Raw genomic sequence first — 23822 nt, 5'->3', positions numbered from 1 at the left:
TTTAACGCTGCAGCAGGCCTTTAATAACCGGTATAGCCCGCTATGGCGGGCTATACATCTATAATGTGGTGTGAATAAGACCAAGTAACCTGAAACAAAGGAATAATGACTATGCTCCCTCCTAATGCTCTCTAGAGGACATATGGCAGGTGAGGGATGAGTATCATTCAGGGAATCATACTTACCCTATCAAATCCTGTGCCATGAGAACATACTCAATCGAGAAGATAAATAGAAAGTATTAATTATCAAGTGGACGTGAGTACATTTGAGTTTAACATTTCTGATAGAAAGAATACTGCTGTACTGAGGCTGGGCAATCTGGAGAACATTTAGAAACGTGATGCTTGGGTTGAGAAAAGCATGGTCCCTACCCTGCTACATTGCCGCCATGGCTTCTGTCTCAAGACACTGCATCCCTAACGGTAAGATGCTGGTACCTCGTATGCCACATAAACACTTTGAGATGCTGTGGCACACACAAAACACAAAAATCTAAATTCAAACTAGCAAAGTGAGAGCAGCTGTGCTCTCTGCAGGATGTGGGAAGGAAGAAGTAGTTTTCATCATTACTAGCATCTGCTGCTTAAAATTGTGCCACAAACTGAGATTTCTGACAGCTCCGATGCTACTCCCTACCACAGAGGGCAAGAGCATGTACAATCATTATGGATGTTTTCATTAGAAATCTAAAAAAAACAGAAGTTTTGACATTTTAAAGAACTTGCCAACATTATTCTTCGAAGACATTTAGTATATCTACCACATAGTCACAGAAAGTGTGCATATAGATCTCCATGGCGATTCGTTTACATGTACGCACAATAGATGTGTTTTTCAATACGAATTATTTCTTGGCGCACAAGTTATAAGCAAGCTGAAGATAGGATGGTCCTGTTTACACCGATTTTATGTGAAATATGACTTTATCTAAGTTCTCAGTGAGTGTCGCACTTTCAGAGCTCAACCCTGAGGAAATCATCACTAGTTACTGCCTGCCTGTCCTGGAGATTTAACAGTGAACAGAAAGTGCTTGTGACATATTTCAGAGAAAAGGAGAAGAACTATACGTTAAAAACATGAACAGAAAAAATGATCCTCATTATTAGCAATAATAAGGGTAGAGGGATGAAAAGAAGAAGTTTATCAGTGAAATGTCCCTAGATATGAGGGACAGAGTAAATCTGCCATTGAAATACCCAAGTCACAAGATGAATAAAAAATAAGACCGAAAATGACCACATCCAGCAGACTCTTTACATGGAGGTCAGAAAGACATGGAGTCCAGTGCTCCCAGTGGTTGGATTACTGAGTTGGGAATTGACTGATGCGTAACCAACTATTGCTTTGTTTTTCACTTTACAAAATAGTAGAAAATATCTATGGGTGGGCTTAATGAAGATAATGGCTTCTAGACACTAGCCTACTAGTCAATTGATGGCTAAGGAAACATTGACTTGCAAATGAATTACCAATCTTTTCATTTTCAATGGAATGCAATCACCTTCCCTAAAATCAGAGGCGGTGTGTTGCACCTTCAAAGGGATCTAGTGGTTAGGCCCAAAGGGAATACCTACCGGAGTACCAGGAATGTGAGAAGTAGGAGGTATGGTGCCTCAGCTGTACACAACACAAGCCAGTATAACAGATAAACATTGCAGAAGTAACACCACTAACTACAATTTACTGATGCCACCTACTTGAACTTCTACATCATTCACATAGAAGGAGCACGGCACTCAAAGAGTCAAAAACAATAAGTATCAGAATTCCCGTTGAACTCTATTCCTCAGGTCTTGCAAGTATTTCCCTTCAATACTCTCCTTACTACAAAGGTTTTGGACAAGAAATACAAGCCAGTATAATCGAGCATGAGTGCGAAGTTTGTCTTTTATAAGGGGATTCAATACCTAGTATAAGAATAAGAGTCTCTTGACTGGGGGTGAATGTATAATTTATTAAGCAGTCCGTCCATCATTTGTTTGCGTAGCACTTGTTGCCCTAAGTGGGATGGGTATGCCCAGACATGGGTCCCTTGCTCTTGTGCCACTGGTTTCCATCTAGCCTGGCTGATGAGGCGTAATACCCAGAAACCAGTCCCAGAATGCTTGTTTCCGGACCAGGTCGAACCTGGCTTGGCTGTTCAGGCTGGACAGTTCCCACAAGCGACGGACAGACTTTGCGTCCGCCGCAATACCCACCGCCATCCTAATATGGCAGTAGGTAATGAGCTTTGTGATGGCGGAAGGACCACCTATGCCCTTCCGCCATCATAATGACCCCCTTAGTGTTGTCAATTCTAATCCATAGATGTGGACGTTCGCAACATGGAACCTATAAAATGTTGTATAAATTGCTTCTATAGGATCCAGCTCACCCCTCCTTTAGCAGTTCCATTTTAAGGGTGACACCTTTGCACTAGCCCCAAACTGGATATCTAGCATTCATGCTATTTACCACTATGAACAAGGAGAGGAGTGAGCCATTGATGAAAACAGACGTTCTAGTGAGGGCTTTTTAGTTACTTTTAGGGTTCACTAGGGCTTGATTGCCGACATCCTGAAAGGAATAATTTTAGAGGGGGTTTAAGATTGATGGGTTTAATCAGCCGCGGTTTGTGCAGGTAACAGCGGTGGGGCCGGTGGGGGGTTTACGGGGGGTTTCGAGGGACGATGCAGAGGGAAAAATAAACCAAAAAATAATTATTATTCCTCGGCATCGTCCCTCGAAAACCCCCGCCACACTGCCCCACCGATGTTATCTGCATGGACCGTGGTTGGGTTTAATAGTGGAAACGCCACAAAGTCTATAAGACATGAATCGACAATGTTAAGGTATTACCTTAACCTTAGCTTGATGCTCTGTCACACTCGCTTAACCTTAATTCTCACCCTGTGTATACTCTTCCCAACATCAAACACACTATCAAAAATACATTACATATTGTACACTATGACGACCTAAGGAATTAGGACCAAACTTCTCAACAACACACTTACTGGAATTTATATTTTTGTATATTATGTAATTTTGATAAAGAATTTGTCCTCATACATGTTTGATGTTATAAAAGGTCGAAGGCGCAGATGTAAGTTAAAAACGGAGGTGTCACGTAGGGTTAAGATAATACAATAACTTATGAATATTATTTGAGATTTTCCGCCATAGGCACTATCAGACCTAGTCAAACTTAATTGGCCTCTAATTTGAGCTTTTTACAGATGTTGTGAACACGGCGCATGAACTTCATTTTGGGAGGTGGAAGTAAATTACTTCAACAAACCCATTCCTCCACATTGGCAGGAGCAGGGATAGGGAGGAGGGGAGAAGCTTCTACATCCCCGCCTTTCTCAGGGGTGAGGCGTCGCTGAAAGTAACCGCCCAGAGCAGGTAATGGATGCACCCCTGCTCTGTGCCCATTTAGAAACTGGACAGCATTTCAGCCCCAAAGCCTCGCCCGAAACTCTGAGAGCAGAGCGCTAACCCTGCACTGGACAAGGGCACAGGGAACTGCTCCATCACGCTACAAGTACTCCAAGGAGAGGGTTGGCTCCTTAGCACTCGCCCCGTCATTGCCCAGGTCCATGTGGGTTTGTTTTCTCCACATTGCTCAAAACAGAGGAGTGTCATTCGTCCTCGTTTTCTGAGGGTGAGGGATGGCCAAGACTTATGACTGCTGTGCCGCTGCAATGCTTGCAATTTGCCAGCAGGGCAGCCACGCAGCATACTACAGGCTCAGCCCTTAATCTCCCTAACATTTCTGAGAGCGATGCAGGACTGTGAAAGCTCACAGTTCACCCAAGGCATAGCAAATGAGTACAAGGCATCATGGCAGCTGTTACTTGCAGCAAGCCCCTTAAATGTAGCTCCCTTACCCTTGAGCGATGCCTGACCCAAAGATATACCCTCACCTTTGGAAAAGCAGGGAAGCCCTAATTGCCCCTGGACAAAGCGGGTCTGTGTGGGGTAGAGGAGGAGGGGTGGGAAGAGTTACACACCCTCCCTTGGGCAAGACAGGGTTGTAGATGGTTTCCTCATGGCAATGCAGGTGGCAATGAATCTAAGAAGCACTTTGGCGAAGCGGGGGCTGTTGGAGCAATTTCCCTCTGCACTTAGTCAAAGCAGGTGAGGAGTAGGGTAGAAACAAGCACCCCTAGTCTTGGACAAATGAGGGTAGGCTTCATTGAGCCCTTGAGCAAGGCAAGGGCTCTAGGGGGCAAAGGTACATTCTTCGCCCTTGGGCAAGGTGGAGGGAATTGGCGATTATCCCTGTACTAGCAATGAGTTTGGGATAAGGGTCAAACAAGCACCCTTGTCTTTAGTCAAGAAGTAGGTTTTGGACCACTAACTCTCACCCACACTTGCATAATACAAGGAGAAACATCACCAGGGTTTAGGTGTCTTAATAAGCAATTGTCATCCCTTCCTCCCCTTTGTCAGTTCTGGGACGTATGTATGCCATTACACGCACCAGCCTCAGGCAAGGCTAGAGAGACTTGTAAGTGAGCCTCCACCACCTTTGGTCTGAGACCATTCCAGGTTGTGGCCTCACTTGGAAGAACTGTCTGCTTCCTGGATGATGCTGTAGGGGTCAGTGTATACATCCTCTGTCTCCTGGACTGTAGTTTTACCGGGGTAGGATCCACTGGCTTTAGAGTTTTCAGACCTAGTAATTCTAGGACCGCAAACATCATAGAACTCACAAAACGAGGGAACAGTATTCCCCCAGTGGATATCACTCAGCCATTCTCGGAATGACGGCCTCAGTGTTTTATTCATAGCGAAAATCTTCCATGCAATGTTTCCCTTGTAGACAGTCAGACACATTGTCAATTCAAACTGGCATATCCTCAACTCCAATCCCACCAGTAGTAAATTAGAGAAGCCTATCTTTGCCCATAGGAGAAACAAAAATCTCAAAGATCTCATAGTACATTCTCGCTTTACAACTACTAATACTCAATCAGAATTTCTACAGAGATCAATTAGTAACAATTTCCCTGTTAGAGGCACTGTCAAATGCTCATCCTGTAAATCCTGCAGTAACATCATTGAAGGTGAGTTTTTTTAACATAATGGCTGTCGGACCTCTGCCCAAGACATGTGGAACTGTAAGACTATGAACTGTATTTATTTTATTTTGTGCCCATGCCAACTTGGCTATGTAGGTGAAACCTCAAGGTCGGTCCAAACCAGGCTCACAGAGCATAGGTCGGCTATTCGTACAAACAAACAACTAGCCCCTCTAGTGAAACATTTCAATGAAAATCGCCATGCTCCAGATGACTTCAAATGGCGCATTTTAGAGAAAATAAGACTTCCAAATAATAAAGGCGGTGATCAAGTGAGAAAGAAAAGGGAGGTGTTCTGGATTTTCTCCCTGGGAACTTTCAAGAAGGGCCTCAATGCCGAAATTCCCTGGGAGAACGCCATCCTTTAGCATCCTTTAGTAGCCTAGCTTGAGTCATCCCTAGGTCTATTCGCTGCGTAAGGGTTTCTTTGGCGAAACTGCCATGAAAACACGAATTTATTGAACCTATTTAGAAAGCTATACCTCTCCGACAATGGATTTTCTTGATACTTATAAGTCCTATGCATATCGATCGCATGTAACGATCTCCAGGATCTTTAACACTGTTAATATTGTTAATTCGGGGGTATTTAAGAACAACTATGAGTATGTAAAAGATTCAGAATATTATACTCCATATACCATCCATAAGTGGAGAAGTCGTGTTCTATCAACCAATATGTCGACATATGAAAACACCTCTCTTAAATGAGCCCTTCCTCTGAATTTTCCATCATCATTTAAGGATAAACATATACTTTAAATGATGTTTCTTTCGTAGGAACCCCCCATTTTGTTATATGGATACATGTTTGAACTACGTATATATGCCTAATGATAAACAATATCGTCATTTTTCTTAAAGATGGATAAATTTAGAATATAAAAAGAACATTCTAAATAACGCATTATGGTGCTTCATAATACCAGGTTTTACATAAATTATATATCCATTTAAAAGGGAAATACTATCACTTTGGAAGCGATTGTAAAATCTAGAGTAATCAAACAAACCCGAGAGTGTTCAGGCGCCATTTTAGATTGGGACGTATTAAGGACGTTTATTTTCCTAGTAGTCCTTCGTTTAGATCTACTGAGATCAGCAACAACGCTGGGACTTTCCCGCCAAGAACTACGTTTAAATTGGATTCTAATTATCCGGCAGCTATCTTCCATTTACGTGGAGGTCGGGTCCCCACAACACGAGCGTCGGAGCAGCACCACCCTGCTGTCCGCTTTTCGTCTAGTTTCTTAAGGTAAGAAATCCGTCGCGATGGGCACTCTGAGATCTCTAGCATTAAGCTCTATCACGGATTGAGATGCAAATTTAACTGATCCTCAATCGTGACTCTTTTTACAGAGACGGCTTATCTACTTTCTGTGTGGAGGTCGGATCCCCACAACACGAGCGTCGGAACAGCACCACCCTGCTGTCCGTCTATTGTTTATTTATTTAAGGTAAGAATCCCGGTTCGCTAGGCACTCTAAAAAATTCCTAGCATCTTGCTTTAATACGGAGTGCGGTTTAAACCGTTATTGACCCGCATTCATGACTCTATTCACAGAAACTTCTTTTATCATTCCTCGAGTCTACTGATACCGAGCAATACCCACCGGAGCTGCAATCTTTTATATCGCGTGAATATCCAAGGTAACTTAGACGCTTAGCAGTTTTCCAGTTATATAAGTTCTACTAATAGATAAAGTCCGCAATAATTACGATAACTATAGCAACTATCAAGTTTATGTAGCACTGCCAATAATATTGGTTTTCATACACGCTTTTATTCTTTGTCCTACCAGCAATATTGTGATCAACGTTTTTATAACTGTCTACATCTGCGCTACGTACATCGCCAACTCTATTGGAAATACTCAGGTATTTATGTGGCGCACTCGTACATAATAGTAGAACTGTGTTAGGGTCTAATTAATACGCACTATCTACCATATATATAAATACAATTATAATGCTGACTAGTTATCGTCCGATATTCTCCTCCCCCTCATTTTTAATATCATCCGCCTCTGCTTTTCTACCAGTTATGTGAGTGTACTTGGAAACTGTATAAAGCCACATCTGGACAAGACATCGTCTACCCCTAGTATCGATTGCCACCTACTATTGTGGAGATCAGGTAAATATATACCCGCGGCATTCTATAAGAATAGTTAGCAACCAAATATGCCACTACCCACAGGCTCTCTCATTCTGAAATTCCCTTTCTCATATCCCTTCCTTGTCACCAATATCCCATTCTCCATAACTATAGGACTATCCACATGTCTTGCGCAGTACTGTTGACCCATTCTGTCGCAGCTTTTAATAACTATATCTTAGGTTTTGTTCCTAGCTCAGTTATGTCCCTTCTTATATTATCAGGACTATCTTCACTTTGAAACTACACTAATCCTATCAAAACTGCAGAGGCTTTTACCTTCCATCATTGTTACTGCATGGATAGAGCGTCCAATGTTGTAAGTAATTTTTTATGTACTGTAAGCATTTTTTGTCTGCATTTTTATTAAAAAATATATGAGGAATCGATCCACCTCATATTTACAACCTCCACCAATGGGGTGATAAAATGTAACGTTTGAAATATAGCAAACATATAGCTGTCTATGAAGAGGTTATCAGCTATGTTTCTCTATGATAAAGGTTGGGACCTGGTATGAATGATCAATCTATGATCAGTTCTTGTTAGTCAGATACTGTACAATTGTTAGACACCTTTCTGCTAATCATTGCCACTGAGTGAACAAACTGTAATGGAGGGTCAGTGAGATAGTAAGGAATGTCATGTTTTGATGTGTTGATATATGGATTGTATTTTAATATACATTTTTCTTTCATATATGTATTTTCAGGATTTACTCTATGTCTCCTGAAGAAGGCGGTTCACTGCCGAAACGCGCGTCGAGTTTTTATGCTCTTTTTTACTATTTGACGTACTACATGTATTTTTGTGTATAAATTTCATGTATTGATTATGAATTTTATGTTGTATGATTATTAGAACTGTATGTAATTGAAGCATCTTTTACTCTTATCATATGGTTTGACCTCGTGGTCACACACTATATGTTGTTTTTAAACAAATACTCATTAAAAATATATATTTTATATAGACATTGTTAACTCTTTGATTTTTCCTTCTTGACTACTGATTTATCCCGATTGTTCACAGTGTACATTTAGACGTCCTGGGATTTTTCTCACACTAGTTGTTACCCTGCCCTAGGAGTCTATATACTACCCAGGGGGTCCTTGTTGTCTTCACATGTTTCCCTTGTATCCATCCATCCTTTATCTGGTAAACCGGCCAACAGCTACAGACAAGCTGACAAAACCAACCAAGCAATCGAGCTCCTTCCTAACATCAACCAAAAGCATTGTGTATGTACTGATCCAGAGATCAGAAAGGTAGAAGTTGAAAAGATCTATTTATTGTTCAATCAAAAGGAAGCCAGCAGGATGTGATACCGGTAACCGTTTGCAACATCTCAAAGGAGGGAAACATGCTGTACTGTACAAGATCAAAAGGTTTCTCTCAAGAAAACACAGCCTCCAACCTGATAGCAACAGAGGCGTGTACTCATTTCCACTACCTGTGAGCTCCTCCAGCTCACTCCCAAGTGAGTGACACAAAGCGAACACCATACACTGTGAAACAAAGTGCATACCTCAATCTGTTGTAATCAAATAAGGTAAGCCCTCACATGGAAAATATATTGTAAACAAGCATTGAAAAAGCCAATGAATCTACGGGCCAGCAAATGTGAACACAGGCATTCACAAACGCTGTTAATATATGTTGCATTAACAAATGCTGTTTATCACAACACACCCTGCCCTATTGGCCTTGCCGGTGCTAGGAAAAAGCAGCAAATAAGGACTGCATTCGGTACATCATACAAGAGATAAATAATTGAATGAGACAAACAACGTGATGACCAAGTGTACTTTTCAGATGCAAAATAGCCCTTTATCCTTTCCAGCTGAAGCACTTCCTGGAAGGCGAAATGATACACCAAATACCTAACAGCAGGAGGTGACAGTAGTACTTCACTAGGTGGAGCCAAAATTCCTTTGTGTATATTTTAAAGAATCAGCTACATTACACCTGCGGACAGCTGCCATGTTAATCTAGTAATGAATTGCAGAGGAACTGGCACAAACGTAGGAAAGAAGTGGTGCCCGAGGAAGGGTCATAATGACCAGGCAGGACATATGAGGCGCGTGAATACTAATTTTATTGTAATTCCCAACAGAATCTGTTGTGGGTCAGGCAAGGGAAAGGAGAGGACGAGTGAGGGTAAATGTTTGGTTTCTCCTTTATTTTGTTTCCCTGATTGTTTTTCTCTGCGGCGGCTTGTTGGAGGCAGGTATTTGTCCTACAGACACAAAAAATACAAAAATTGATCCATTAAAAAGAGATTGCTCATTATAAAAAATAATTAACTAGTACTATCCTGTACCTTATACTTGAAAACAACATTTTAAGGAGCCATATAAAGTTCTATGAGAACGGTTACAATGTTTCTTCAGGAAAATTATAGTTGTAAGCGCCATACTGGTACACTGTGAGGCCTCACCTCATGAGACATGTTGCACTCTGTACAGATGCAGACATATTCAACATCTATGCATCCTTTTTCACCCTGGAAAACACCTTATTCTCTTTCAAAATATTCTGAATACCTTCTCTGGTTAGTAGAGACATTTGCTCTTACGGGCATGGTCAGGACATGTTGACTTTTATGTGAGCTACAAAATAATCAAGCATATCAATACAGCCACCCCATCACAGCATGGATTAATGCCCGTTGCACATGCAAATGCACTTGTGGCATCAATGTTTTCCCAAACAAGATTTCTGAAATAAGCATGAATTGAGAACCAGAAAAAGCCAAGGATTCACGTGTTCCACTTTCAATCGGTATGCAACACAAAGGAGATTTGCTAGATCCCTCGTCTACCGTCCCTTCATAAGCTTCAATGTGCAATACCAACTTAGTTATATCAGATTATTGAACAATGTAAATGCTCTCTGAGCTGTTAATTCTCTTATTACTGTTGATGCATGCTTTGGTCAAATGACCAACTCTGTCTTGGCTAATACAAGATGAGTTTGGCTGTTGGCAGAGGAACATTTTGATCCGCATTAGTAACAAAGGTTGTAACTTTCAGAAAGCATTATATTGCAACCTCTACCTTTCGTAATTGTAGTCATACTATTGTGACCCAGAACCTTAGACATAGCATTACAATTGTAAATAACTGAATCAACTATTTGACGGACACCAATGATCTTCTACACTTTAGGCAATATCCAAACTTACTTTCTGTGAAGGTTTTTTTAATAAGAAGCAACTTTTGCTAAATTCTTTCTTGGCACCTTGAACCCCCCCACTTGGACACCAAAAGCACATGATAACGCCAGAGCCCTCTCGGCTGCCATAGAAATTAATATGGTTCCAAAAACATGCAAACAAAAAACTCATCCAGCTTTGTGTGGTCGAATCATATTGTTTGTGCAGCCATGAAATGCCCTTCTATTCGGTCAGCAGCATCTTTAATATTTGACCTGCAACTAATCCTCAGTTTTGCCATTCTTAGAAAACATGAAAGATACCAGGACCTACGACAACCAGTGAATGAAGTACAAAGTGTTTTATGGTCAAATCTACTACCATCAACGGCCACCAGGTAATAACAAAAAAGGTACCATGCTATTTCTTTTAATGAGAGAATATCCTACTAAAACATCAACAGTGCATTAATATGGAAAATAAAAATATTTTGGCCTAGTGAAGATTAACCAAGTCCCACAAACTAAAGTGTTACAAAGTAACAGCAACAAATAAAGCATTGAGAAGCAGTCACCTTTATGATGCAGATGAATGACCCTTCTTTGCAAGAAGTAATACAAAGAGTCAGTACAACTCAGCAGGGTGCTCCACGCACACACTGCAGTTGGTGCGCGTTCAAGGAAAAAATTCAAGACAGTGCGGATGCGTCCCGCATGTGCCTCAGAGCCAGTTAAATAATAATGGCAGGCGGATTCCGCTAGGCACATCCTAACACCCTTAGCCTCCTTAAATTAAACCTCAGGGCCACCACAAATGGTTGCCTACTAGCCATCAACAGATAATACTGCATATGTTTTCCACTCTAGTTACAAAGACAGAAATGTGTAACTGGGAATATGGTTGTGTTAAACACCTTAGGGTACAGGCGTCTGGTATCCAGCAAAGGTTGCATTAGCAAAGCCCGTTTCTAACAATGTGTTACTTAAATCTGTGACTGCGCCTTCTATTTCATCCTTATTTAGATTTGCAACTCGATCATTGCATAATTTCCAAGAGTGCCATCCTTTCACAATTACCCAACAGCTTAGTACATAAAATGTATACCTGATACAACATAATGGGCTCTATTTCGTATTGTAGCATCTCGGCAAACTCCTTGGCAATGACAGATTTTCCACAACCCTGTAAAAAAGAGAAATACATTCAAGAAATGCAGATAGGAGAGGAAAATATAGCTAACTACTAATGTATCCTTCTTACCTTTCCACCAATCAAACACATATCCTTAACCATATGGGACTGCACCATCTCAGCTAGCAGCTGTTCATGACTGACGGTCTTGATGAAAGTTGATGAGCCTGAATTTGGTCGTAGTGGCTTAGTTCCAGCTGGGACCTCAAAAACACCAGAAAAAGAAACAATCATTTCCACAAACTCCAACCAGTTGACCAGCAAGGATTTATAATGAATACTTTAATTTTGCTAGAATTCTCCTTAATGTGATCCCATTCTGCTCTAAAACAAATCAAAACCCGCCAAATGTACATCTATGGGTTTACATGGGGTGTCCATTAGCACAAAAGTGTTTGTAATAGCTACACATAGGCATTTTACCCATCGTTAACTAAACTGATTCTAAAAGTAGACCTATCCATGTCACAAGACTGGCTCTCGTAAGTAATGGTTTTCCACTCAATGGAGCCAAACATGAATACATATATCAGACTAAGAGCAGGGACTTTGCTAACTGTATTCAAATACTTTATGCAGAAGTAAGTTTCTCCCTTTTCTAGCCAGTAGATATAATTTTTAACTTATAGCACTATCTATGGAGGCATGTGAATTAACCCTTCTTTTTCAAAATCGGCAATTGCCAGTCCTGGCTTCCAATTTTTCATTTATTCACTCACTCATTTTGCAAGTGGTTCCATTTTTTTTTCTCCGTGATTGACCTATAACTTTCTTCATCTACTCCCAATCTGTCCTTTAACCATGCTTACAATAGCTAACGTGTATTACATTTTTATTTTCTCTTTGTGAGCCTCACAAATTCACAAAAACTTGCGAGCTTGGGAAAACAGAGCTGGTTTCCAAATGCAATATGGCATTCGCAAGCGTTCAAATTTTGGCGAATTCTTGTCCACCAAATGAATTTTCTCCTTTTTGTGCATTTTTTACACACCTCTGGGTACCTGCCTACTCCAATTTTTCCCCGAGAACTGGTCACTCAGTATCACCATTTTCTTTGTGAATCTTTTTTAAAGACTTTAAAGACACAAAACTCACGACTTTTGAAGAATTTGCGAATGTTAGGATAGAAAGTAAAAACAGTAAAAAATGTAAAATATGAAAACGTGTAAAAAAATTATAATACCCAAAATGTTTTACAATTGCATTAAAAATCAGACTGAAAACGTGGGTTGCTAACAACATCTTATCACATGATCAGGCAGGTTTTAGAAATAAAAAGTGCCATAGACCAGGTGTTTAGGTTCCATTTGCTGTGGGCATTTTTCAAGAAATAGCTGGTGTATGGGATGTCTGTGGCTCTTCAGTCCGCCTTCCATAATATCCCGAGTCAACTGCTTTAGAGGTTATTACATCCTTCAGGCATTCCATCTGGCGCCCTGAATATTTTGGTATGGGTGCATTAACACATTTCCCATTGTATGCTGGAGAGCTGCTGGGGAAACCACAAAGCCTTTTCCTGCGAACAGAGACGTGTTTGAATCTGCTCATCTTTTCTTTGTATATCCCCCAAGTGGAAGAGGAGGCGAACTCCTGCAGCAATGATACCCCAGTGCTGGGAGGGTTTAAGATTGCAACTCTTGTGTGCAGAAAACGCTCTATTGGTCTTAAAGATGCCATGTGACCAACAGAACCTATTGAACAAATGTGAAGAGTTCTGTGGCTCAAAAGGACTAATCAACACCACTACTAAACTAATAACTAGATAGCTTTTAGACCACACGAGGGCATTAAGAGTAATTCTAAGTTGGACAGCTCACATCTTGAACCGGGGCATGACCTCACATTATTGGGGCACGAAAAATGGGGAAAACGCATATTGATATCAAAGAACCTGCACGAAGCATGGTGTAACCTGTACGCTTTTCTATTCGAAGGCGTAGGGTAGATGAATGATATCCCCTGCCTTCGAGGTGCAGAAGACACAGTTTTAGAACACTGCACTCTATGGAGCAGAAATCTGGGGTCAAACCAATTTAACACCATTATCGTTTGGGATTACCACTTAGAATTCCTATACCTAGCTCAATAGATTTTTTAACTCTGGCATTAAGGATCCTGTGACTAGCTAGACTAAGATAGGTCCTGTACTCGGTCAGAGTATGAGTAATACCTGACCAAGCCTCTATGGGGAAGCCCTGTATTACATTCGCACTCAGCAGGTCCCTCCACTGGTTCAGGTATGTTCGTGCCTTTCCGGGGCAGATAAATGTACCTCTTTATAGTCTTCTCTGAGTATATTACCATGGGCACAACATCTGAGCTCAAGTTCATGTATGAATTGTGGTTTTAAGAGAAACTGTCTGCAAATATCCTCCATGGGAACCTGGCCAAAGCTTTTCAACTCGCATATACGTACACAAATTTGAACCCTATTAGAAGAACGTTAAGTCCTGCGTTGGCAGCAGTCTTGTATGTGTATCTCCAATTCAGATATTGAACACTTTCCACTAAAATGTTTTGTAGCAATTGGCAAGTGAATGAAGCAGCTGATGGCATCAGCCGCATATGACTAAGGGTGCCCGAAACAATGATCCACATTATGTTAATTTTTTGTCCAGGCAGTGGCAGTGACGGGGGCTTGCCACGGCATCCTTAGAATGTTACGGAAGGTCCTCCCCCTTCTGCCCACTGAAGCCAAGAAAATTGTGGTCCAGGCCCTGATTCTCTCAAACCCGGACTACTGTAACTCACTGCACTTGGGAGCCCCAAAATCTACCCTGGGGAATCTTCAGGTGGCACAGAATTGCTTGCGCGACTTCTGACCGGTTGTGGCAGTACGCAGTCAGCTAGATCCAGTTTGAAAGCCCTTCACTGGCTGCCGGTAAAGGAGAGGATCTCCTTTATAGCCTTATGCACTGCTCATAAGACTCTTAGGGGCACAGGCCCCTGCATTAATCAGTCTCTGATCACTGCCCATCTTCCTAAGAAATCTCTTGGCTCGGCAAATTTAAATTTAGCCTGCATTCCTAAAATCAATAGGTTGCGTAGCGGAGGCCGCTCCATTTCATATAACATAGCCAGACTGTGGAACACCCTCCCTCTCAATCTGCGGCTTGAAACTTCCCACCTCTCCTTCCGGAAGGGTCTTAAAACATGGCTATTCCAGAGCAGCAATTGCTAGCCTCCTCTTTTAACTTGATTTACCGCTAGCGCTGGGATGCCTCAGGGTAGCCTGCGCTTAATAAATGCTAATTAATAATAATAATAAGCATAATAATAACCTACGGGCAAGTGGTTAGCTCCCCTATGCAGGAACATGGGTCCTATGTAGCACGTGGAAGCCTTTAGGACACTTAGCACTGACACAAGTAGAGTAGAGGTCTTTGCTATGGTCAAATTCCTGATGGCCTTTTGGATTAGGCGATTTAAGTGTATCCAAAGAAAGTTATGGATGGATGTTCACGCTTAATAGCTATGTCCCTGTAGTGCATGTGCGTTAGTCAGCAACGCTGAGTTGGATAATAGCTTGGGGATAGCAAATTGGTTTGTTTGCCTCCCCAGCTCATTAACCGATTTATGTTGTAATTCCATCGGCTACCTGACAAGGAGACAATTGAATGTATACTGCTCCTGTTCTCTTTGGATGTCATGAACTCTCTTTGCAAGGCAAGTATCGGCTTCACTAATGTTTTGGAGAGATACAAATATTCGCTCTGAGCCGGAGCTATTATATTAGATCTCTTCCTGTGGTCTATGACGTATTTATGATGCAACTGCATGGGGCACTTTACACTGAGAACATTTTAATGTATAGCTTTTTAGTGTCGGAAACGTAATGGAAAGAGGACCAGGGGATTGCAAAACAATTTGGTCTCCTTCCCAGCTCATTGACTGAATGAAACAAGCTGTACCTGCAGGGTCACTTTATATGGAGTCGATTTAATGTATGCTGCTATGGCCTCTCATAGATCTTAATTACAGTTTGTTTCTAAGCCAAATGTTATTGATCAACTCAAACTGTAATTGAACGGCCGCTTTATATTGAAATTGTCTAATGGATGTTGCCAATGTCTGAAAGGCCTGTGTTATTGATTGATACAAGCAATTAGGGTACAGGACACTTTATACTCAGACAACTTAATGTATGCTGCCACGGCTTTCCATACAACTAATACATATTTTGATTGAAAGGTAGGTGTTTGGAACTCGTGCCGGATTAATGTATGGCATAGGCCCAGGATGGAGCATTTTCGTCATATTTTCTTCTGTTAGTAATGCGATTTGATTTTTATCTCATGTGGGGTTGCCTGCGAGCTCCCCATGTGTGCTGGACATATGTTCCTGTAACCCACGTCTATCATGTTTTATGTATGTTTACGTGAAATATTTATTTGTGATGTACTTTTAAGATCTTAGTGATCGAAATCAAGTTTATGGTGAAATGTTAAACGTTGGGCAGGCGAAATGCATTTGAAATGTTTAACCTATAATCAGGGTCACTGAAATTATGCGGAACGGGAAAACCAAATTATATGTCAAGGTTACTATATTATGCAGCAAGAAAAAGCGAATTATGCACCTAAATATGGCACCTTTTGTAACAGTATTAATTCATTCTTTTACATTTTTATACATGTTAATACTATCTGAGCAAAGGTTCCGCCTTGTTTGACCAGTTTAACATTCAAATACAGAAAGCTGACCAGTCAACGTTTGCGAAGGGCCTGCCACTGCATAGCAACATGTGTCATTACTTCTTTTGGTAATGTTTAATACCATATGAGCTAGAAACAATAATGTTTTTCAAAATCTGCAGTTGATAGAATATGTGACAAATGTGGCAAACCCAAAATTATGCGGAAAATGCAGCTGGAACAAAATCACATATTTCCAGTGGCCCTGCCTATAACTGGGGTGAGTCGGCCGCCAGGTAAAACATTATTACAATGATCCCAACCGGGTGGAAATAAAGATGCAATTTCTGTTCTGGCCTATATCCCATCCCTGGGACCACATTGCTCTGGGATTTGTATAGGAATTTGGGTATTTTGAACTCGAAGTAGGCACTGGGCTAAGTGGAAACTGACTCCTCAAGACCTGTGGAATTTTCATGATCACATTAAACAATGGCTGCCTGCATAATCAGGTGTTGCTTTTATCATATGTTTTGAAAATGATGGCATGCATCTGATATCATTTGATACATTCTTTTATTACATCTGAATGTCGTTTTATGGGTTGCAACTTAAAATTAACTTATTAGCTACCCAAAAATATAGAAGACCTTCATCTGTCAATTTTATCTTAAAAACTGTTTCATGCTCATGAGTTTAACAGTATGTATTTATATCAATTTAACCCCTTGAAGCCCACCGACACCTTTTTCAAACTGTAACATCTTACACTAAATCAAACGTCAAACACTTTCTGAAAGTTCCGTTTCGTGCCCAGGTTGGTTTAAATCCTTTCATTGGTTTAGTTGTAGAGGAGAGCAAAATTAAACTAAAGAACATGTTACTCACCTTTGCTAATACTTTTCCTGGTAGAGACTATCTAGTCGAAGATTCCTTATTTTAGAATTATACCCAGGCGTTAGACTGGATACGGCAGTGTTTCCCAAACTTTTTTGACCTGCGGCTCCCTTGACCTAATTGGCAGTTGGCCGCGGCTCCCCACCATTTTTTTTACCGGTGGGGGAAAGTAAGCCTGCCCTCTGGAGTACTTCCAGTTGTCTCCCTGAAATTTATTGGGATGCGATGAAAGTTTTATCATCATATTTGTAACAAAATGAAAATTTAGCAGTTTAATAAAAGTTTTAATAATGGATTTAGTGAAATATGCTTTATCAAGTGTACCATAATTAGACAGATTGAAGCATTCCTGCCATCACCTTCTGGGAGTATGACACCTCCGAGCAGTCCAGGCATTTTAGCTAAAAGCTCTCGCTAGCCATGAGTTGCGAGAAATATTCAGCATAATAATGTAAAAAAGGCAAACTACAAGCCCAAGAATGCACTACTAAAAGCTAAACAAAGAGCAGCTATATGTGTGCCTGTTCGGTGCTTTGGGGAAGCTTGCATAGTTGCAGTCTCTGCTGTGTCGGTTTTTGGTCAGTTAATTACACTTTGTGAAACTTTACATTATAAAAAAGCCTACTAAAGCGTCTTCTATTCCCTCATCCTGTTCGTTTCTCCACCACTTGTTGCTGCCTTTGATCTTCAACATTCTTTTTCTCCCCTCTCTTTGCCTTAATGTCCTGCTTTCCTTCTCTTCCCCTTTGATTCTTTCACACTTTGTTATACCCTCCGTGCATTCCTTCTTCCACTTGCTGCTTGCCCTTGTTTTCTCAGACAGAAAGACTTGGTGTCACTTTTAGTTTCCTGTATTTCCCATCCCTCTGCTGCACTCCTCTTCACAGAAATAAAAACATACGTGGCCCAGTCTGAGTTGATTTAACAGCCTCTCCAATGCCCAGGTTGCTGCAATCTGAGCTGAACTTGCATATCAGCCCTTCCATGTCTCGTCTGAGGTAGGTTCTAGGCTAGTAGTGTAAGAAATAGGGAAGGGTAGTACCAGTTCCAGAAAATGTTTTATACTTATTTAATTTGGGAGGCCTCTTATGTTGTCACTAACATGGAGAAATATACTGAGGGACCAATGATAAAGTGCTTTCACTGAGGCTGAATGGGAAACAGGTTATTTAAGTTATTACATGCTTGCTGCCTGGCTTTGGCTGAGGGTCAGACTGGGGTCAGGAAATTAATCCTGGCTGCAATGCGTCCTATTTCCAAAGCGAATTTGCCCACTGGAATTTCTGGTTTATAAATTCTGGCATGGTGTTTCTTCAAGTTCACACAAGCAAAGTTCGGGAACAGCAGCCAGCATATAAATACACAGGCTGGGTGAGGTTGTAGTATATTTGAAATCTTTATGTCACGAGTCTGTGTTTTCCCCCCTACCTAACTCTTGTTCCCCAGGAAGCTTTACTGCGCCATAAATTTCATTCATATGCACCTGTTTGCTTACATTTTTCTGCGAGGAGCGTGTTCATTAAGATGCACTCCTATTTTCCGACGAGACTGTGGGCCACTGCACATTTATTTAACTTGTCCCTTTCAAACTCGACTTGTCAAATTAAACCCGTTAATGAGCGTGCAGTGATTCAGCCCTCTTACCTACTTCGATCTTGTGAAGAGGGTCGTCCGAGGCACGGCGGGCAGCAATAACGTTGGACAGTCATGCTGCGTATGCGGAGGCTATGTCTGTGAAAGCAGGTAGGCGCTATGGCGGCATTGCGCTCCTGGGCCAAACCCCGGATTATGCAGGTGGCATTTGTAACTCCCCCCGTGAGTTGGGCTGGCTGGAATAAGCTTCACTTGCTGCATTTAGGTAGACGTCAAAAGACTCATATTTTATTGCCCCGCATTCTCACAACATGATTATAAGCTTGCTCAGCACACGGCCACCGCTATCTTTCCCACATCGTGCACCTGGCTACTCCTAACGCGAACCAGGGTGCTGCGGCGCACACTTTGGGAACCACTGGGATACGGTAATGCTTGAGCAGTGCCCCTGCATAAAAGTAGGTGGCACTGGTCAGCTACATGTCGGCGAAGTCCCCGCTGGAAGTGACATGCACGATGCCTATATAGCCGCCACCCCAGAGGGCTGACATCAGTTTATTTTCATGACTTTTCCACACTAGAAGCGAGGAGCTGCGAAGAATGCTGATGGACTTGTGTGCATCACAATGGGCATCAAGAGCGTGACTCTATGCAGAAATCAGTTCTCAGAGTGGGAATGATGGGAGGTTCTGTAAGATAAGCAGATTCCTTACCTTAGAATAGCTACCCAAGCAATACCTCCCCGGTAGTGGGTCTGCAAACAGATTAGACCAACAAGTCCTGTAGGACTGAATGGGCAAAGTACCTGTCATTACGGACCTGACAGTCCAGGCACTAGTGCTTGGTGACATGTGTAAGGATGTCTACATTGCTGCCTGACAGATGTCTGGGACAGGGACTCCATGAGCTAATGCAGTGGTTGCAGCCTTTGCTCTGGTGGAATGAGTACGCAAACCCTCAGGGGTTTTCTTTTTGGAAAATGTGTAGCAGATCTTCATGCAGAACACTATTTATTGAGAGATGGTGCATTTCTGCCCAGCCTTTCCTTTCTTTGCCTCGAATTACCCAACAAACAGTTGGTCATCCACCCAGAACTCTTTGGTTCGATCAATATAGAACGACAACGCTTTTTTGGCTCCAGATAGTGGAGTCTCTCCTCTTCTTTAAAAAGGTGAGGTGGTGCAAAGAAAGTGGCACACGGTTGTTACAACGTGAACCATTACAACGCAAGTCATTTCAACAACTTGCTGTAGGGGGTGCACTGGTGTTGGATTTAGAATCCAACAAGTTCCCTGCTGTTGCACAAACTGGAGTATGAATAGTAAATTCTACCATTCCTAAGCCCAGCGCGTCCTCTACAGCAGGTCCTTGAAATGACTTGCGATGTAATAGTTTGCGTTGTAACAACGCGGCCGAAAGGCATGCGATGTAACGCATGCGAAGTAAAAGTATATATTCAGCCCCATGTGATTACGAGTGGCTAAGATTAATTTAAGCATTCCATCTATCACTGTTTTGTATACTCAACATGAAAAGAAGTCACAACCTTTGGCAAAAAGGAAACCCTGATCCTCAAAACCACTTTATCCAAAAACAAGGTGGTGTAAGGTGGCTATACCAAGATAGCTTGCAGGTCACTGATGGGATGAGCCAAAGTTACCACAACCAGGAACACAGTCTTCAGAGTAAGGAGACAAAATGGACAGTTGTGCATTGGTTCAAGAGTGGGAGGAAGGTGAGGCCCAAAATGAGATCCCATGGGGAATCACAAAGGGTTAAAGGGCTAAACATACGTTGCAAATCTTTGTGAAACCCTGTTTTGAACAAGGATAGATGGTCAGACAAATGTCAAGAGGCCGTCAGGGGGGAAAAATAACCTTTAACGGTGCCCAATGCAAGCCGTTGCTGGGTCGGGGTTAAAAAGAACGAGACATCCAACAGTTGCACCAGTAAGGGCCCATATTGCGGGGTGCTACATCAGGCCAAAATATAAATTCAAAATATTTTCTCTAAACCTTTCATGTAAAGAGTTGTTATAGTGTTGCCCAAACAACACTTGAGGAATAATAAAGAGCAAGACAAAGTTTAAGTATTTTCAACCTTTGCTGGAGATAATGGTTATAGTCATATGATTTGCAAAGGGTACACTGTGGAAGAGAGTTTTCAGCAAAACTGAAATGAACCCTTACAATTAAGGTGTTGGTCAGTTACCGGTCTGCTAGGAAAATGTTCCAGAACAAGTGCCTTCTCAGTAATTAAATAATGCTCTAATGTTTATATGAGAAGGCTATTTGTTTAGAGGACTAGTGCTAAAGAAATGACAACACCTGAAACTAACAAATAAAAAAGGATAGAAGAATTCTATATGGTACTATTTACCAATTCACCACCTCATCCCTCATCTTCAACAGGGCAGGCGCATAATGCTCGAAAGGGCCTGGGGAACCTTGCTGGCAACTGGAGGCCGCAGATGCAGGCAGGATCAACCCACCCAACTAACCACTCACTACTAACCAAAGGGGTCTGCAAAGGCTCGAAAGATCTGCCACAAATTACTGGTTAACAGAGGACCTTCACAAGAGCACCATTCAGGCAGAAACATGTTGATCACTCTCTGCCTTTTAACCGTGCCCTGTGAGGTCAACAATTAAACTTTAGACCGACAAGAAGCAACTTTAACATCACTTCCTTTCTCCCCTCAGCACTTTTCTTTTACACCTCATACAATAAACCTTCATAGGGGATACCATTCGATTACATCCTCTTCGGAGCTTCCCTCTGAGGAGGGTTGTGGCCCATTTAGGCATCCTACCTCGCGTGAGGAGGACCTGATAATGAGGCCTTCCATCTCCCTGTAGGTGGGGGCAGCCATCGTCCAAAAAAGAAAAAAAAACAGTTCCAGCACAATTTGACCAGGAGTATTTATGTGTTAAAATATTAGTTTAGCAGAAATACTCCATTACCTGACCCTATTTTACCCCAAGGTATTGTTGTACTACAGGACTCAAACAAAGTCCCCCTGCAGCTCACTAATAATCACATACCGTGGCTGTTATCACTAAAGAATATTTGCAACACAGGGTATCTTGGTAAATCTCAAAAATAACATCTTATTATTGCAATCAAATAGAAGAGAACTATAATGCCATCTAACCAGACAGCTATCTGGTTCCCACACTCTTCTTCTCCACACCTGTTACCTCCCCATAACCCATAAGATCAGGGCGTGAAGACAACCAGCATACCAAATGGAATGGAGAACCTAAAGAAAATTTACTAACGCAATAAAGGGACCAGCATTGCTAATCACTGCTGCCAGCATACCACAAATGATACTAATGCATGCCTACCTCTCACATTTCCTCACCCATCACACCGCCAAGCTCCACATCACAAAATAGGATAACCGCACCTTAGTGGTCCACACACGACATGGGAAGACTTGCAACATAGTTTAAAAGCAAAGACAATGCACTTCCCACCTCACACCCACATAGTGTAGATTGCGATCCATGTGGTGAAGAGCCACATAGGGTTAGTATTTACTATATAAATTCTTCAATACAATAGTCCATCAGTGGTCTCTTAAAATGTAACCCAGAGATACCACAGTAAAAAAATGTTTCAACAATGTAAATATTATTACCTGGATGGAATTTGCTTTGTCAGCAATTTGGACTTTTACAACAGCCTGAAGGATCTCACTATCAGGTAATCTTTCGACTTGCAAAATCTTTTGTGGAAAAGGAGAAGTGCTAGTATCCTGAAGCTCAAATCTCTAGAAAAGAATACAACAAACAGCAGTATTTTAGTCTTTTGGGGATGTTAGCATTACAAACCCACACTTTATCTAAAAGGATAGAGTACACAGAATAACACAGTATGAATAAGGCTGTTTCACATTTTTCTCAGTCCATTTCACAATCCATTACGCTAGATGCCAATCACCCTCCAGTTTGGAATTATTCCTGCAGAATACCTCAAGATGAGCACTTATGCCTTAATTGCAAACCCCTGACATGGACAAAAAAAATGCAATTAATTAATTAGTGTAAACTAACCACCTACAAAGGGTAGCTCATTTTTATTTTGTTACCCTGGGTGTTAGACCAGGCATCGTTGGTGTGGTCTTGCCCCAAACGTTTTGCCTCCAACCCTCCTGTTTTCCGGATTGGGTTTTGTTGGCATTTGGCCTCTGTGCATTTTACCACTGCTAACTAGTGCTAAAGTGCTTGCGCTAAAGGAAGGCACTAAAGGCACATAGGGCAAGGTGCATTGGGTTTAAATGTTACAAGTCCTAGTACTGAAAAGCTCCTAAAACTGCTTTTCACTACTGTAAGGCCTAGGTCTCCTATTGGATAATATTGGGCTATCTATTGATGTTTAATAATGCTAACTCTTGATCGAGAGCAGGTAGACGTGCCCTAACCATGTTTGTGCCTCTGCAAGAGGCTGTGGATCACTCTGCTGCTAGGGCTTGTGTATTCCTGCCAGACAATGAGACAAAAGGGACTGATGTAAGCAGGATGGGCCATCCTGCCTGAACTTAAGCTTCAAAGGGTTTGCTTCCAGCAAACAAAAAGGAACCTGACACTATTCTTTTGTCACCTCAGATTCCTTGGAGTCTTGGCAGGAGAAGGAAAGAACGTTCTAGAACCAGATGTGGAGGTAGTATAGAGAATAACCCCAATTCAAAGCCTGGGACCAGGTATAACTACTGAACTTCCAGAGCCAATCTTCAGTACTCTCCTGGACCTGTAGACATTACAGAAAGACTGACTTCTTTCCCCACAGGTCTGTCCTGCTGCTACCAGAGGACTACCTTGCTGCCTGCCTTACTCCCAGGAGGATTACTCTGCTGAGTGATGCTTGTCCTGCTCTCCGAGAAGGAAGACTGAACCTGCTCCCTTCATCCCAGGCTAACCTCAGTAACTCCAATGGTCAGTTGGCTGACCTCCTGTTCTAGGCTACCAAGACACAACAAGCTCTAGAGGCCTCCTTGCAACTGCGTAGCTGACCTGCTACAACAGAACCTACCTTGACTTGTCTGATCCCTGCTGGCCTCTAATAGAGTAAGTACCCTGATCCTCAAAATGTGCCCTGGACCCTTGGCTGGCATA

The 23822-nt window shown here is 41.8% G+C and overlaps 1 protein-coding gene across 1 annotated transcript in view; it reads right to left on the bottom strand.

Moving 5' to 3' along the window:
- The window catches only part of VWA8 (von Willebrand factor A domain containing 8), a 1363176-nt gene that overhangs the window by 935330 nt on the left and 404024 nt on the right, over window positions 1–23822 (bottom strand). Inside the window, exons 10-12 of the mRNA XM_086935029.1 lie at window positions 22349–22480; window positions 11648–11782; window positions 11492–11569 (exon numbers count right to left, since the gene is read on the bottom strand). Coding sequence (XP_086791155.1) covers window positions 11492–11569; window positions 11648–11782; window positions 22349–22480 — 345 coding nt within the window. The remainder of the gene's footprint in view (window positions 1–11491; window positions 11570–11647; window positions 11783–22348; window positions 22481–23822) is intronic.

Source organism: Lissotriton vulgaris, chromosome 8, assembly GCF_964263255.1.
Source record: "Lissotriton vulgaris chromosome 8, aLisVul1.2, whole genome shotgun sequence".
Lineage (NCBI taxonomy): Eukaryota > Metazoa > Chordata > Amphibia > Caudata > Salamandridae > Lissotriton > Lissotriton vulgaris.
This window is presented reverse-complemented; position numbering and strand designations above follow the sequence as displayed.